The sequence below is a fragment of the Danio rerio genome, chromosome 19 (assembly GCF_049306965.1).
Source record: "Danio rerio strain Tuebingen ecotype United States chromosome 19, GRCz12tu, whole genome shotgun sequence".
Lineage (NCBI taxonomy): Eukaryota > Metazoa > Chordata > Actinopteri > Cypriniformes > Danionidae > Danio > Danio rerio.
Window position 1 is genome coordinate 45,254,606 of NC_133194.1, and position 12,895 is coordinate 45,267,500.

Genomic DNA, 12,895 nt, shown 5'->3' on the forward strand with positions numbered 1-12,895 from the left:
AAGCACTTTAAATCAATTCTGAATTGGACAGGCAGCCAATGAGGTCCTCTTAGAAGAGGGGGAATGTGGTCATGTTTTCTGCTATTACAAATAAATCTAGCAGCAGCATTTTGGACCAACTGAAGGCGAGAAACCTGGGATTTTGACATGCCACAGTAATGTGCATTGCAGTAGTCTAACCGTGATGTAATAACAGCATGGACAGCCTTCTCTAGAGTGGTGGGATTTAAAAAGTGTTTACCTTTAGACAGCAAACGTAGCCAAAAACTGGAGCCAATAACCGAACTGATCTGTTTGTCTAGTTTCAATGACTCATCAAGGATTTTAATAAAGATTTTCATATTTTCCCATTTTCCCAGAGAAGGGTTGTGGCAGGAAGGGCATCTGCTGCGTAAAAACGTGATGGATAGGTTGGCGGTTCATTCCGCTGTGGTGACCCCGGATTAATAAATGGACAAAGCCGAAAAGAAAATGAATGAATATTTCCCCATTTTTGACCACAAACAACACAAGTGTGACTATTTTAGCTTTTTTAGCAACATTTTATCACCAAATTATTCAAATTCAAAGTACACATCATTCAAAAATACATTTTAAAACATTAATGTTAAATTCCATGAAATTTTATTATTGAACATTAGAGGTATGATTTAATAAAAACTTTACAATAATCAATTCAGATACTCCAAAATCAGATTCAAAAATGACAATTAAGACCAATTTTCATTCCACATTCATACTGTCATGTGCAAGACAGGGAATATGGGCATTAATAATCCATAAGCATCCTCTTCACTGGATTAAAACAATTACAGAAAAAAAACAGATGGTGCAATGTTGAAGTGTTGTCAGTCCTCTTCACTATAACCCACCAGCTTTGCACTTATTTCCCACAATCGCAGGGCGGCGAGATCGTCTTTACCTTCAGGAGCTGGTTCCTTCAGCGCACAGTCACTGTAAACACATCTCAGTGTCATTCAGTGCAAAGCATGAGCATGTTATTTTGGCATTTTATAAATCACTACAAATCAAAACATCTGTTATTCTGCTCAAATGTAAGTTCTGACTGCATTTTATTTATTTATTATTATTGTAAGGAATGTTATCAGGCCTTTAAATAATAAAACAAACATTAACATACATAACATTTAGCTCAAACTCATACCTAAAAACCCAGTTAATCCGCTGAGAATTTTCGTGTGGGCTTTTGATGTCTATATTTCCCAATAAAATTTATAAAATGAGAATATATTCAGATGAGGTCATAATTATTAGCCCCCTTTGATTAGTTTTTTTGTAAATGTTTCCCAAATTATGTTTAACGGAGCAAGGGAATTTTCACAGTATGTCTGATGATATTTTTTCTTCTGGAGAAAGTCTTGTTTGTTTTATTTTGTCTAGAATGAAAGCAGTTTTTATTTTTTTTAAACATTTTAAGGTCAAAATTATTAGCCCCTTTAAGCTATATATTTTTTCGAAAGTCTACAGAACAAACCATCGTTATACAATAACTTGTCTAATTACCCTAACCTGCCTAGTTCACCTAATTAACCTAGTCAAGCCTTAAAATGGCACTTTGAGCTGTATAGAAGTGTTTTGAAAAAGATCTAGTCAAATATTATGTACTGTCATCATGGCAAAGATAAAATAAATCAGTTATTAGAGATGAGTTATTAAACTATTATGTTTAGAAACATGTTGAAGAAATCTGCTCTCCGTTAAACAGAAATTGAGGAAAAAAAAACAGCGGGCTAATAACTCAGGAATTATTATCCCCCCTGAATTATTACCCCCCCTGTTTATTTTTGTTGTCTATGCTGTCTATGCTAATGAGGGTGTGATCGTCACTAGTGGGCGGGGCTTATCCCCTCTGATGACATGTACGAAGGGAAAATGTCAATCAAAGTGTTTCTGCGGACTGTTTATCAAGTGTCATTATAAAAACTGGAATTCATTATTTGATACCATGAACATATTTTTGCCATATTCACACACTGTTGCCACACAACTGTGTTTAAACCCCTTACAAAAGCGATTTTTGCAAAATAGGTCCCCTTTACAATCAATTAAATTAAATACTAAATTAAAAAGTAAATACATTTACAACTCTTCATTTTTACCAGTGTAATCTGTAGTCGTATACCTGAAATAGCAGCCGCTGTGAATCTCCAGACCATCAGCCGTGGCGCAGTAGATGGACGTCTGAGCACCTTGATAGGGTGTTTTCATGAGTAGCAGAGCAGGAATAGAAAGCAGGCCGCTGAGCAAAGGGTGTCGTGTCTGCACGTATCGCCCCAGTTCAGTACGGATCACTCCAGGGTGAAGAGAGAACACTGACACACCAGAGCCTGAGTTAAAGCACAGAGCAATTAAACAAGTCTGATGCAGTAATTAGTTATTTAAAGCTGTTTCTGTGTTTCTGCTGGACTGGAATTGAGCGCACAAACCTTTAATCCTTCTGGCTAACTCTCGAGTGAACAGCAGGTTGGCGAGTTTGCTCTGCCGGTAGCTCACCAATGAATCGTACGGTGCTTTGTTGAAGTTAAGATCATCAAAGTGGATCTTTCCTGTAGGAAAGAGCATCAGATGGGAATATTTAGTATGAATAAGAGCAGGCTCATGCATGTCAGAATGGAAAAGAGATGCACAATAGATTATCATGTTGGGTTAAAAATCAGGGGACACCACAGTAGATTTACGCAGCGGATGCCCTTCCAGCCACAGTACTTGGAAACACCCATACACGCTCACGCACACACTGGGTTGTAGCTGGAAGGGCTAGATTACTGTAATTCCCTTCCGTTTGGCCTCTCTAAAAAAACTCTTTATAAATTACAACTGGTACAAAACGCTGCAGCCCGCAATATCACAAAAACCCCCTCTGTCTTCACTGGCTTCCCATTCTTTTCAGAATTAATTATAAAATACTTCTCACTTTTAAAGCCATCCACAATCTCTCTCCTCCATACCTTGCTAATCTTGTTCATCTCGCCACACCTCGAACACTCAGGTCTTCTTCCTCCATTCACCTCACTATTCCCTCTGTCCGCCTTGTCACCATGGGGAGCAGATCTTTCAGCCACTCTGCTCCTCAGCTATTGTATTCACTCCCTCATGATCTCCGTAATTTAGACTCTCTTTTTTTAATTTAAAGAGCCCCTATTGTGGGTTTTTGAAAATGAGCTTCCATGTTGTGTGTAACACAGATCTAAGTGAAGTGAAATATCCAGCTAAGGCTTAAATCTGAAAGTGGACAGTTTTTAAAACTATTGATTCATCTAATAAAAGAGTCGACTCATAGTGGTTAGAATGAATCGTCTTCATAACGAGTCTTTAGCCGTTTTGGTATGACGTGACTACGAAACATAGATGTTTTGGGCGCAAACCCGGAAATAATTTAAACCAGCGCCCCGTCCACTAACACAGCAGCGTAGACAAACAGATCCTGAAGTCATGAGTGAAGAAGACACTGTGCCTACCTGGATATTATTGGAAATGTGAGGGGAAATAATTGATTCAGCAGTCTACACGCTTACAGTGGGCGATTCATTTGTTTGTTAAAGGAAGGATCAGAAAAGACTGGTGTATGAGACTTGTGAGAATGGGCAGACAATACACCAGGGGTGCGTGCAAAATAAGGCCAGTTTATTAGGCACAAAGGCAGTCTACTACACACTGAGGAGGAGCGCTACAACCCCCTGGCTGGGGATGGGATCTTTGGGCAAAGCAGAGTACAGGTAAGCCCTGAGAACATATAACACTTCACGCAAGAGGTGCCACAGCAATGATTGCAAATAGAAATGATCTAAGTTACAGCTGAGAAGGGAGAAAAGCTCGGTCACGGAAATCATGCTCAGTAAATGATGTGCATGCTATCGGTTTCATTTTCACTGCTAAGTGCGGGTCATACTTCCCGTGCGGGGGGTTATGACGCTCACGGGGTTATCGCGCGGAGGGGGCTTGACAAACCACGCTGGGCATTTGTCTAGCGCTGAACGCTGTCGACCAATCGCAACAGGCTGTCATCGGTCCAATCAGCGCAGATTAGCTTCGCGCTAAGGAGGAGTTTGGAAACAAATGAATCGCTGGACCATTCATATGGGAGTCGCTGAGGTAATTGGGTAAAAATAAATGCAGATTATAAGACCATGAAAGTGTTTTTTGACCTTGCATGCATATCAGTATGTTGTTGGATATCCATATAACCGAAATATGACCCTTTTTCATGTATAATGTGGGCTCTTTTAATCCAAACTCAAAACACATCTGTTTAAAACAGCCTATTCACTTTAACCTGACTGCATTTTTAAAGTTTGTATTGTTTTCTATTGACTTTTATTGTGTTTTTATCTGAATTTATTGTTCTAGCTGTCCTGTAGGGTGGCCTTAAGTGTCATGAAAGGCGCCTTTAAATAAAATGCATTGATTTTATTATTGACTAAATAAAGCTGGAAATAAACACTATGGTTTTATGCAAAGGCTGTTACATGCAAAACTAAAAAGCTCCGGTTATTGGGTGCTTTTTACCTCCTTTGTGAGTAATACTGGACACATTAATAACTCGACTAGGACTGGACTTCTTCAGCATGTCCAGAAGCAGAACAGTCAGCAGAAAATGGCCCAAATGATTGACAGCAAACTGGGTTTCATAGCCATCCTCCGTCAGGCTCTTAGGGCACATCATCACTCCTGATACAACAATGAGTTTATTTACACAAAAGCATGAAATGATTCAAAATACAGCTAAAAGCATTGAAATAATGGTCAAAGTTCTCACCAGCATTGTTAATAAGTATATCTAGCCGATCCTCAGTAGCCGTGTATTGATGTGCAAACTGGCGTACGGAGTGTAGAGATGCCAGGTTTAGGTGGCGAACTACTATGTCTGCGTTTCCTGTAGATCTGCGAATTTCAGCCGCAGCCTTTTCTGCTTTTGAAAGATCTCGACAAGCCATCACAACCCGAGCTCCTGAAAATAAAGCAGGATATATACAGCTGAAGTCAAAATTATTAGCTCTCCTGTGAATCTTTCAAATATTTCCTGAAAGATGTTTAACAGCAACCTCTTATTCACCTCTCCTGGCCATGTCACGCGCTGTTTCTTTACCAATGCCAGTGTTGGAACCAGTAATGACCACAGTTTTGCCATCCAGACGCACACGGCAGCGGCAAACTCCACCTGAAATCCATCTCCTCAGAAGAAGCAAACCTGATTTTGAGGAAAACACAGTCACACTTTACAATAAGTGACATATATATATTAATTCATTTATTTTCTTTTCAGCTTAGTCCCTTTATTATTCACAGCGGAATGAACCGCCAACTTATCCAGCATATGTTTTATGCTGCAAACCATCACTGGGAAACCTTCCAGTCATTCACACACACACACACACACACAATATGGACGATTTAAATTGCACAGTTCACCCATACCACATTTTAGGACTTGTGGGGGAAACCGGAGCACCCGGAGGAAACCCACGCCAACACAGAGAGAACATGCAAGCTCCACACAGATGCCAACTGACCCAGCTGGGGCTCGAACCAGCGACCTTCTTGCTGTGAGACGATTGTGCTACCCACTGCGCCACCGTGCTGCCCCAGTTCAACATTTACTAATGCATTACTAATCATAAACGTAATTACAGGGTACATACACGATTTAAAGACTGAAATTCAATACCTTTTAAGACTATTTTTAAGACTCTTTGCATACATTTTAAGACCTCATCACCACTTCAGGTTTCAACCAGTAACATTGCCGACATTTTAACTTGTAGTATTTTTACTAAATACTGATTCCAAGAAACAAATAATAAACTAAAACTGTATTTATATACAGAATAAAAATGTTAATCCAGTAGGTGGCGCCTTTACAACAGCGGGAATAACGGTGTTTTTTTTTCTGGTTACTGCCCTAAACAAAGCAGTGTGATGTCTAATCTAGCAGGATTTGTTTGATTTCATAAACTACACAGCATCACAATATTTGAAAACTAAATTCAAGCAAACTTTAGCATAGTGATACAAAATTTAATAGCTTTTAAAATAGCATTTAATACTTTTTAATACTTAATTTTTTTTTTAGTTCAGTCATACGAATTTGTACGATTTTAAAAAGGAGGCGTGGCACCTAACCCCACCCCTAAACCCAACCATCATTGGGGGATGAGCAAGTCGTACTAAATTGTACGAATTACATCGTACAAATTTATTCGAATTAGCCACTAAATCAAAAAGTTACGAATTGATTTTGTTGTCAGTTTGGCAAGCCATTTTCATAAAAATAATTTAGAATTACAATAAAACACCAGCAAAATTTTCCATACTGCTCTTTCGTTTGCATAAAGTCTTGACATTTTTAAATTGTTTAAATTCTAGATTCACAGACAATATTTCAAGTATGTGGCTAAGAAATAGCTATTAACATTTTTTTTTTGGTGGGCAAGTAAAAATCTCACTGGCCCGATAGGCCGAGTAGAAAAAAATCCATAGCGTTGAATCCTGTATATATTAAAATATTTAAAAAAATACAAATAATTAAATATAGAAAAAATGATTCCACTCAGACTGGATTATCCAGATCAGGTGAACCAAATACCTTTAGAGCCACTTTAAGCTCTACTGTGCTGGCATTTTCCTCTATTATAATACACCTAAAAGCAACTAAATTGACTGAAATGTTGTTTTTGCTCACCAAAAGTTACAGATGTATGAAAAGACATCGCATGACTTACTAATAGCTGTGACCGCAGTAACTGTGCCGTATTTGGCGAGGCGATTTGACTTGAGTTCATCCCACAATTGCAAGACTGAAGAGAAATTCATGTCATCCGCTTCGGTGCTCTCTCAGCTCTGCATTCATTTTATTTTCTGCCGTAATGCTAAATCATTTTCTTTGTTTATGAAAAAATCTGTTGTTCCACCCTCACGGCCGCCATCAAGTTCACACAACTAAGCTCACACAACTAAGCTCTACATTTAAGGCTGGGTTAAGGTTTTATAAGGCGATTAAGTCAAGATCACGTTAGAATCTATGGCTTATGGTCAGGCAGAAATGAGACTAACAAAAAAGCATCAAAACAACTTCCTGCTTTAAGAATAATTATAATTTGCATTAGAAAACAACAGCATACAGGAGTTTTGTATTTAAAAGGAGATTATATTTGTGCTATAAAGCATCTGAAAGCAAACAAATTATCTTATTTTTACTGCTAGAGTATGTGGCCTATATATTGACATATTTGACACTATTTTGGTGATTTTAAATGCTTGTCAGTATAAGAAGTTTGGCTATGTATAGACGTGAAGTCAAATTTAAAAATGGAATATGGTATTACATCTTAATCTGTTGTTATAAACCCATGAGAGTTCACTGGATGATAGTAAATGAATGGCAGTAACTGGGTCAAAGGCAAAATAGGGCATCAAAACAATGAGTAAGACTTTATATCTTTCTATATTTATATTTTTGTCTTAATTTTATATTTTTTATCATCCATTTTGCCATGTTTTACAGAAGACTGACAATAAAATGTCATGCAGTGTGAATAAAGTTTAGTTTGTTTCCATTACAATATTTTTAAATTGGTTAAATGCAGTTTCGTCAACGCGGTGGCGCAGTGGGTAGTGCTGTTGCCTTACAGCAAGAAGGTCACTGGTTCAAGCCTTGGCTGTGTCAGTTGGCATTTCTTTGTGGAGTTTGCATGTTCTCCCCATGTTCATGTGGGTTTCCTCCAGCTGCTCCGGTTTCCCCCACAAGTCCAAAGACATGCGCTATAGGTGAATTGAGTAAGCTAAAATAGTCTGTAGTGTATGTGTGAATGAGTGTGTATGGATGTTTCCCAGTGATGGATTGCATCCGAAAGGGCATCCGCTGCGTATAAAATATGCTGGAAAAGTTGGCGGTTCACTCCGTTGTGAAGACCACAGATTAATAAAGTGACTAAGCCGAAAAGAAAATGAAAATCATTGAATTAATGAATGAATAAATGCAGTTTCTGCCCTGCTGAAAAAAACAGCATATTCTTGTAAGTTGTAAGGTATGTTTTGAATGATGCTGGTATGTTGGTCTTGCTAGTCTCAATGCTGGTTTCAATGCATGTTTTGCTGGTCTCAATGCTGTTCTTGCTGGTTTCAGTTCTGTTCTTGCTGGTCTCAGTGGTCCTGACCAGCATTAAGACCAGCATTAAAACCAGCAAGACCAGCATTGAAATCCACATACCAGCATCAAATCATATTTCCAGCACATGCTGTTTTTTTTCAGCAGGGTGGGATTTCACTTTTATCAGTCATTTAACAGAATGAATAAACTATTTCAGTGCTTATGTTTTTCTTTGTAGCCATCATTATATTAGCTTATTAACGTTATTTATTTTGATGAAAAAAAACACTTCAATATTTCAAATAATTTTTAGATGTTTTCCTTCTAATATCTTCGTTATCTTAAAGCTCATTTTAAGAGTCACTTTTACTTTTATATTTCATTCAGTACAGTTTTACTCTTTTGCTTTGTTTGTAGATTGTTTATTTAAACAATATAGCATAACATTAAGCCATAGGTTTACCCTATGCCTATAAAAAAACATGCAAGTAAACAACAAAGTAAACTTCTTGTTAAAAATAGGCTTATGATAACATGGAGACCAGGCGTCCCGTTTTATACAAAAAAATCATGTTTTTTCAGGTATTTTTATCTTACCTAAATTACAGCGCGCACTGGCTTAGCAGTTAGCAGTCCTCTGAGGCGAAAATAGGGTTATCAATTGTAGCCAATCCTGGCATAGCAAATATTGAGGAACAAAATTATCATCCAATCACATTTCTGCTTGGATCAAGCTGTGGTTAGTGAAGGCGGGACCTGCGCCATCTGGCATCAGTGAAGTGTAATCTTAGCATAATAAAAACATGATTAATATTGGTCTATACAGGTATTGGTCTGCTCTTCCAAAATTCCTATTAACCCTTGGTCTGTTCAAATTTACCTCTTGTTAGGGACGCATCAAGGTAAACTGCGCAAAGGTCACTCACACACTCACAGACACACACACTTTAATCTGCTGTTATACTCCATATAACTTCATTTAAATCCAAAACTAAGCTTTTTTGAACAGACGTATTTAAAAGGTTATTGATGCCAACTGATGAGCTGTGAAAATTACAAATTGTACCTTTTCCGAACAGGGAAAACCACCAACAATCAGAAATGCATTATTATATGCTGTCATGGTTTTGCAATCAAAAACGTGGTTGTAATGGAAGTAAATGGGGCAAAAACAAACAGTAAATTAGGGAAAACATTTGTAAATCGCTGCACAAAAACTAACAGGCAATGCTGTACTAATTTTTCTCGTCCAAGACTGATAAAAGCTTTAAAAATATAGTCCACAACTACTTTTAAATAAGTGTATTTTTTTTTCCAAATTAGTGACATAATTTATAAATTTTGCAATTAAAGAATAAAAATCCTGTAATTTAAAAAAAAAAACATATAGTAGTTTTGATCTGGACAGAGGTTGATTAACAGATTTATGCAAAAAAAATGAAAAGAAGAAAATAATCTGATGCATTTTTACAGCAGTTTAATTTAGTCGATGTTTTCATCCTGAACATATCAAAAGCATAGTATATTTTCACAGAGTGTATTGTTAAGGTTTTTTTTTTATTCAAAGCATTTTCTCAAAATGTGTGTCAAAATAAGATCTGTCAACACATATCATTCCACTAGCTGAAACACAGAAAAGGTTATGGCCAATTTAAGACTTAAAAGCACCCGAGTGAATGAAAACATCCCCAACAGCACAAAGGGCTAATCAAGGTCAACTGTATCATTTTAAGAGTTCAGTTTCATTGATCTATATGTGGTTCAGATGCAAAAGCCTCTTATAGTGCCACCTGAATTTTTTTTAAATAATCTTTTTCTCTCTCATGTTGAGTTATTTCACTTTAAAGGGAATGGAATTATTTAATCCCCATATGATGACTTACACACAGCCTGGAGAAAATGCTTATTCTTTAGCAGGAAAAATCAGAAGGGTTTTTGCAAGTATTAATTGTTTAAACAAATTATACACCATTATATCTTACAATTTTAAATTAAAATGACAATTATGACAAAGAACATGCACACAATACCATATAATGGACAGAAAGGCATTGGAAAGCTGCTTTGTTTTGAACTGTTGTTTGGATTTGATCTGGCATCTGTTGGTTTGTTACTGTTAGGAGTAGAACAATTAAAAGCTACTTTTGTGATCTTCAGTGAACATCGACAACTCTTTAATTTACCTGTATCATGCGGTGTTTATAATGCCAGCGTTTAGCTTTGTATTTGCACAACTGTCTGAGTGTCTTATTACTCCCTTCTGCAAAAGAGAGACATCACAATATACAGCACAAGAGGAGAATCTTCCAGAGGCACAATCGACAACTGAGGCCTTCACTTCCGTGTATAGAGACAGAAAATGCAAGAATAGACATCTCAGAGTACCTAAAAGAGAGATAAAGATGGAGAAAAATCTCAAACCTGAGCGAGTTCCAGCCAAATCCTGCCTTTTGATGCCAAATGAGGGAGATCTTCCAGAGCTGCCAAGTGTTTCTGAACTTTTGATTATACCAGCCATGAACTTCAAACACCTACTGCCAGTGATGAAACCATCAGAGTCGCCTGCTACTGAAGATCCAAATGAAGGCTTTCCAAGCTCTATTATTCAAATGGCTCCATGTCTTACTTCATCATCTTATCAAGCCTTTCCTTTTCAACCATCTTCATCATCAGTGGATCCAATTGTGAGTTCCACTCCTTCATCTGATGAAGTTGTTTTGCGTCCTCAATCGTCCACTTCCCAGTTTGCTCTCGAATCAGACCTCATTATTATCGACTTTGAAAATGAAAAGATTGAACATGTGGAGCAGTCTATGTGTTCCTGTAGCCTCCTAAGGTCTGAATACCCTCAAATGCTGAAGACCGAAATGAAAAAAAGGAGTCCAATGGCTGCAAGGATGGAGGTAACGTTACAGAAGAAAGAAGCATGGGCTAGTAAAAAGCTGGAGGACCAAAAATGTGAGTTTAGAGACACCACTCAGAAAAAGAAGGCAGATGAATTCATTGAAAACTGTATACAGCCCTTCTGCATAACTCCTCCTGATGATCTCAAGGACAAGTCCAATGTGAAAAAGCCTTGGAGTAAAAGAAATGCTCTGTTCAGCTGGTTAGAGAAGTTCAAGAAAAAGGAGAAGAAACAGATGGAGCAATGAGAACGATGCTGCAACACAATCTGAAACCAACACCATTTTATGTTTCTTCAGCTTTATTTGTTTAAAAGGGACAGTGCTTATTAATTGATAATAACAAAACTGTGAATGAGTCAAAGTATTCATCTGGATCAGCAAACACATCCACAACTAGAGCTGCGTCAAATGCAGATCTCTGCCCAAAATGTCTTCCTTCATCATACTGGACATTACCGTCTGTTAGTAAAAAACTGTGCAGCAGACTGACATTAAAAAACTGCATTTAAGATAACAAAGGATACTTTGTCACTTATTTCAGCAAGAAACTTTACTCAGTAGATGTAGCAACCTTAATATGACCACTTATTGTTTTATTTATTTAATAAGAATCGTCCATAATAAGTATTTTTTTCATAAATGCATCTTTTATGCTTGTGGCTTAAGTTTCTATAAGGTAGCCATCAACAAATAGATTTCAAAGATGTTTAAAATGACTTGAAACGAGACTTATGTTTGCAAAAAAAATGATGTATAGTAGAAAAATGTATATTATCTTAGTCAAAACCAGCCATTTAAAAATGCCCTCGGCTTTAGGATGAAGCCTTATATAAACATGATTTTTGTTGCCTATCTAAATGTTAAAATAATAACTGTATAAAGTTTTTAAATATCAGAACTGTGTTGTTGAAAAACACAATATTCTAATTAAATCGTACGCCTAAATAAGCCATTTCTTTCGAGGAACTTTTGCACAAAGAAAACTTTGTCAGTAACACATTGCTGATTTCTAAACCTCGGGCGCCATCTTTGATCCCGTGAAGGCAAAATGGGGGAAACAATACGAAAAGAAAACGATTGAGCGGGAATGTATTAGTTATTACACTAGGATATCAAACTAAAATCGGTTAGAAAACGCTATTTTTCTCGACGTTCACGTTCAGTTTGTGGCGTTTACTCCGCGGTAGCGGATTTGGATTACTCCACTATGTAGCCGGCCAAGCTAATGGCTTTGCATACTGTTTACCTTCAATAAACACTGCCGCGATGTGACGAGCAAATCGGTGCAGAAAAAAAACACGAAAGAGTGCCATTATAAGGTGCCAACACAAATGCACAGTAATCCCAACAAACACACAACGTTGCCTCAACGTAGCGACCTTCCTACAACGTTGTACCAACCTTGCAAAAAGGTTGAGGATTCTACGTTGTTGCTAAACGTTGTCACAACGATGTCATAAGGTTGCCATTTAAACATCACGAGGGCCGCATACTTTAGGTTGTGCTTAGGTGGCGTGGACAACCACTGTACAACATTTACTGGTCACAGCTGAATCAGTTTAAATTTCAACAAGCCGTCGTCTCATTCATCAACGACCGAGGAGACGTGAGTATTGCTTTATTTCTTCTTGCTAAATAAGATACGTAAATCGTGAATATTCAAACAAACCTACGATTTCGACAACAATCTGTTCCAACATTACACACACACACAAAAGCCGTAATGAAGTTATTACGAGCGAGTAACATTTCAGCATTCCGTTCACGGACGGCGACAACATTAAAATCATTATGTTAAATCTCTCGATAAAACATTTCCTGATTATTTACCTACGCCTAGTCTTTAGTCAAATGGAAAATAATGTTTTTAAAGTTCAGTTTT

General features: G+C 37.4%; 1 protein-coding gene and 1 long non-coding RNA gene across 11 annotated transcripts in view; one reads left to right on the forward strand and one right to left on the reverse strand.

Annotated features, from left to right (window-relative positions):
- Window positions 1-607: 607 nt before the first annotated feature.
- On the reverse strand, window positions 608-12,411 carry zgc:153441. Of its 8 annotated transcripts, none has more exons than XM_073931120.1 (8): window positions 10,529-11,592; window positions 10,291-10,367; window positions 5,075-5,209; window positions 4,778-4,969; window positions 4,528-4,689; window positions 2,448-2,567; window positions 2,144-2,348; window positions 608-954 (listed from the first exon to the last, which is right to left on the reverse strand). In XM_073931120.1, the coding sequence occupies exons 3-8, from the start codon at window positions 5,085-5,087 to the stop codon at window positions 849-851; spliced, it is 798 nt and encodes a 265-aa protein (XP_073787221.1). In that variant the 5' UTR covers window positions 5,088-5,209; window positions 10,291-10,367; window positions 10,529-11,592; the 3' UTR covers window positions 608-848.
- Window positions 12,412-12,466: 55 nt separating this feature from the next.
- The window catches only part of LOC141379173 (uncharacterized), a 1,785-nt gene continuing 1,356 nt past the window's right edge, over window positions 12,467-12,895 (forward strand). For all 3 annotated transcript variants that reach the window (XR_012395248.1, XR_012395247.1, XR_012395246.1), the window contains exon 1: window positions 12,467-12,619. This is a non-coding gene — a long non-coding RNA (uncharacterized lncRNA). The remainder of the gene's footprint in view (window positions 12,620-12,895) is intronic.

Excerpts from the sequence above, each read along its gene's own strand:
- zgc:153441 (XM_073931119.1), bottom strand. The coding sequence starts at position 10,625 with ATGGCTGGTATAATCAAAAGTTCAGAAACACTTGGCAGCTCTGGAAGA. Across the intron at positions 4,970-5,074 it reads GCGTGACATGGCCAGGAGAG|GAGCTCGGGTTGTGATGGCT; the intron begins GTGAATAAGAGG and ends CTTTATTTTCAG. Across the intron at positions 955-2,143 it reads CACAGCGGCTGCTATTTCAG|TGACTGTGCGCTGAAGGAAC; the intron begins GTATACGACTAC and ends ATGTGTTTACAG.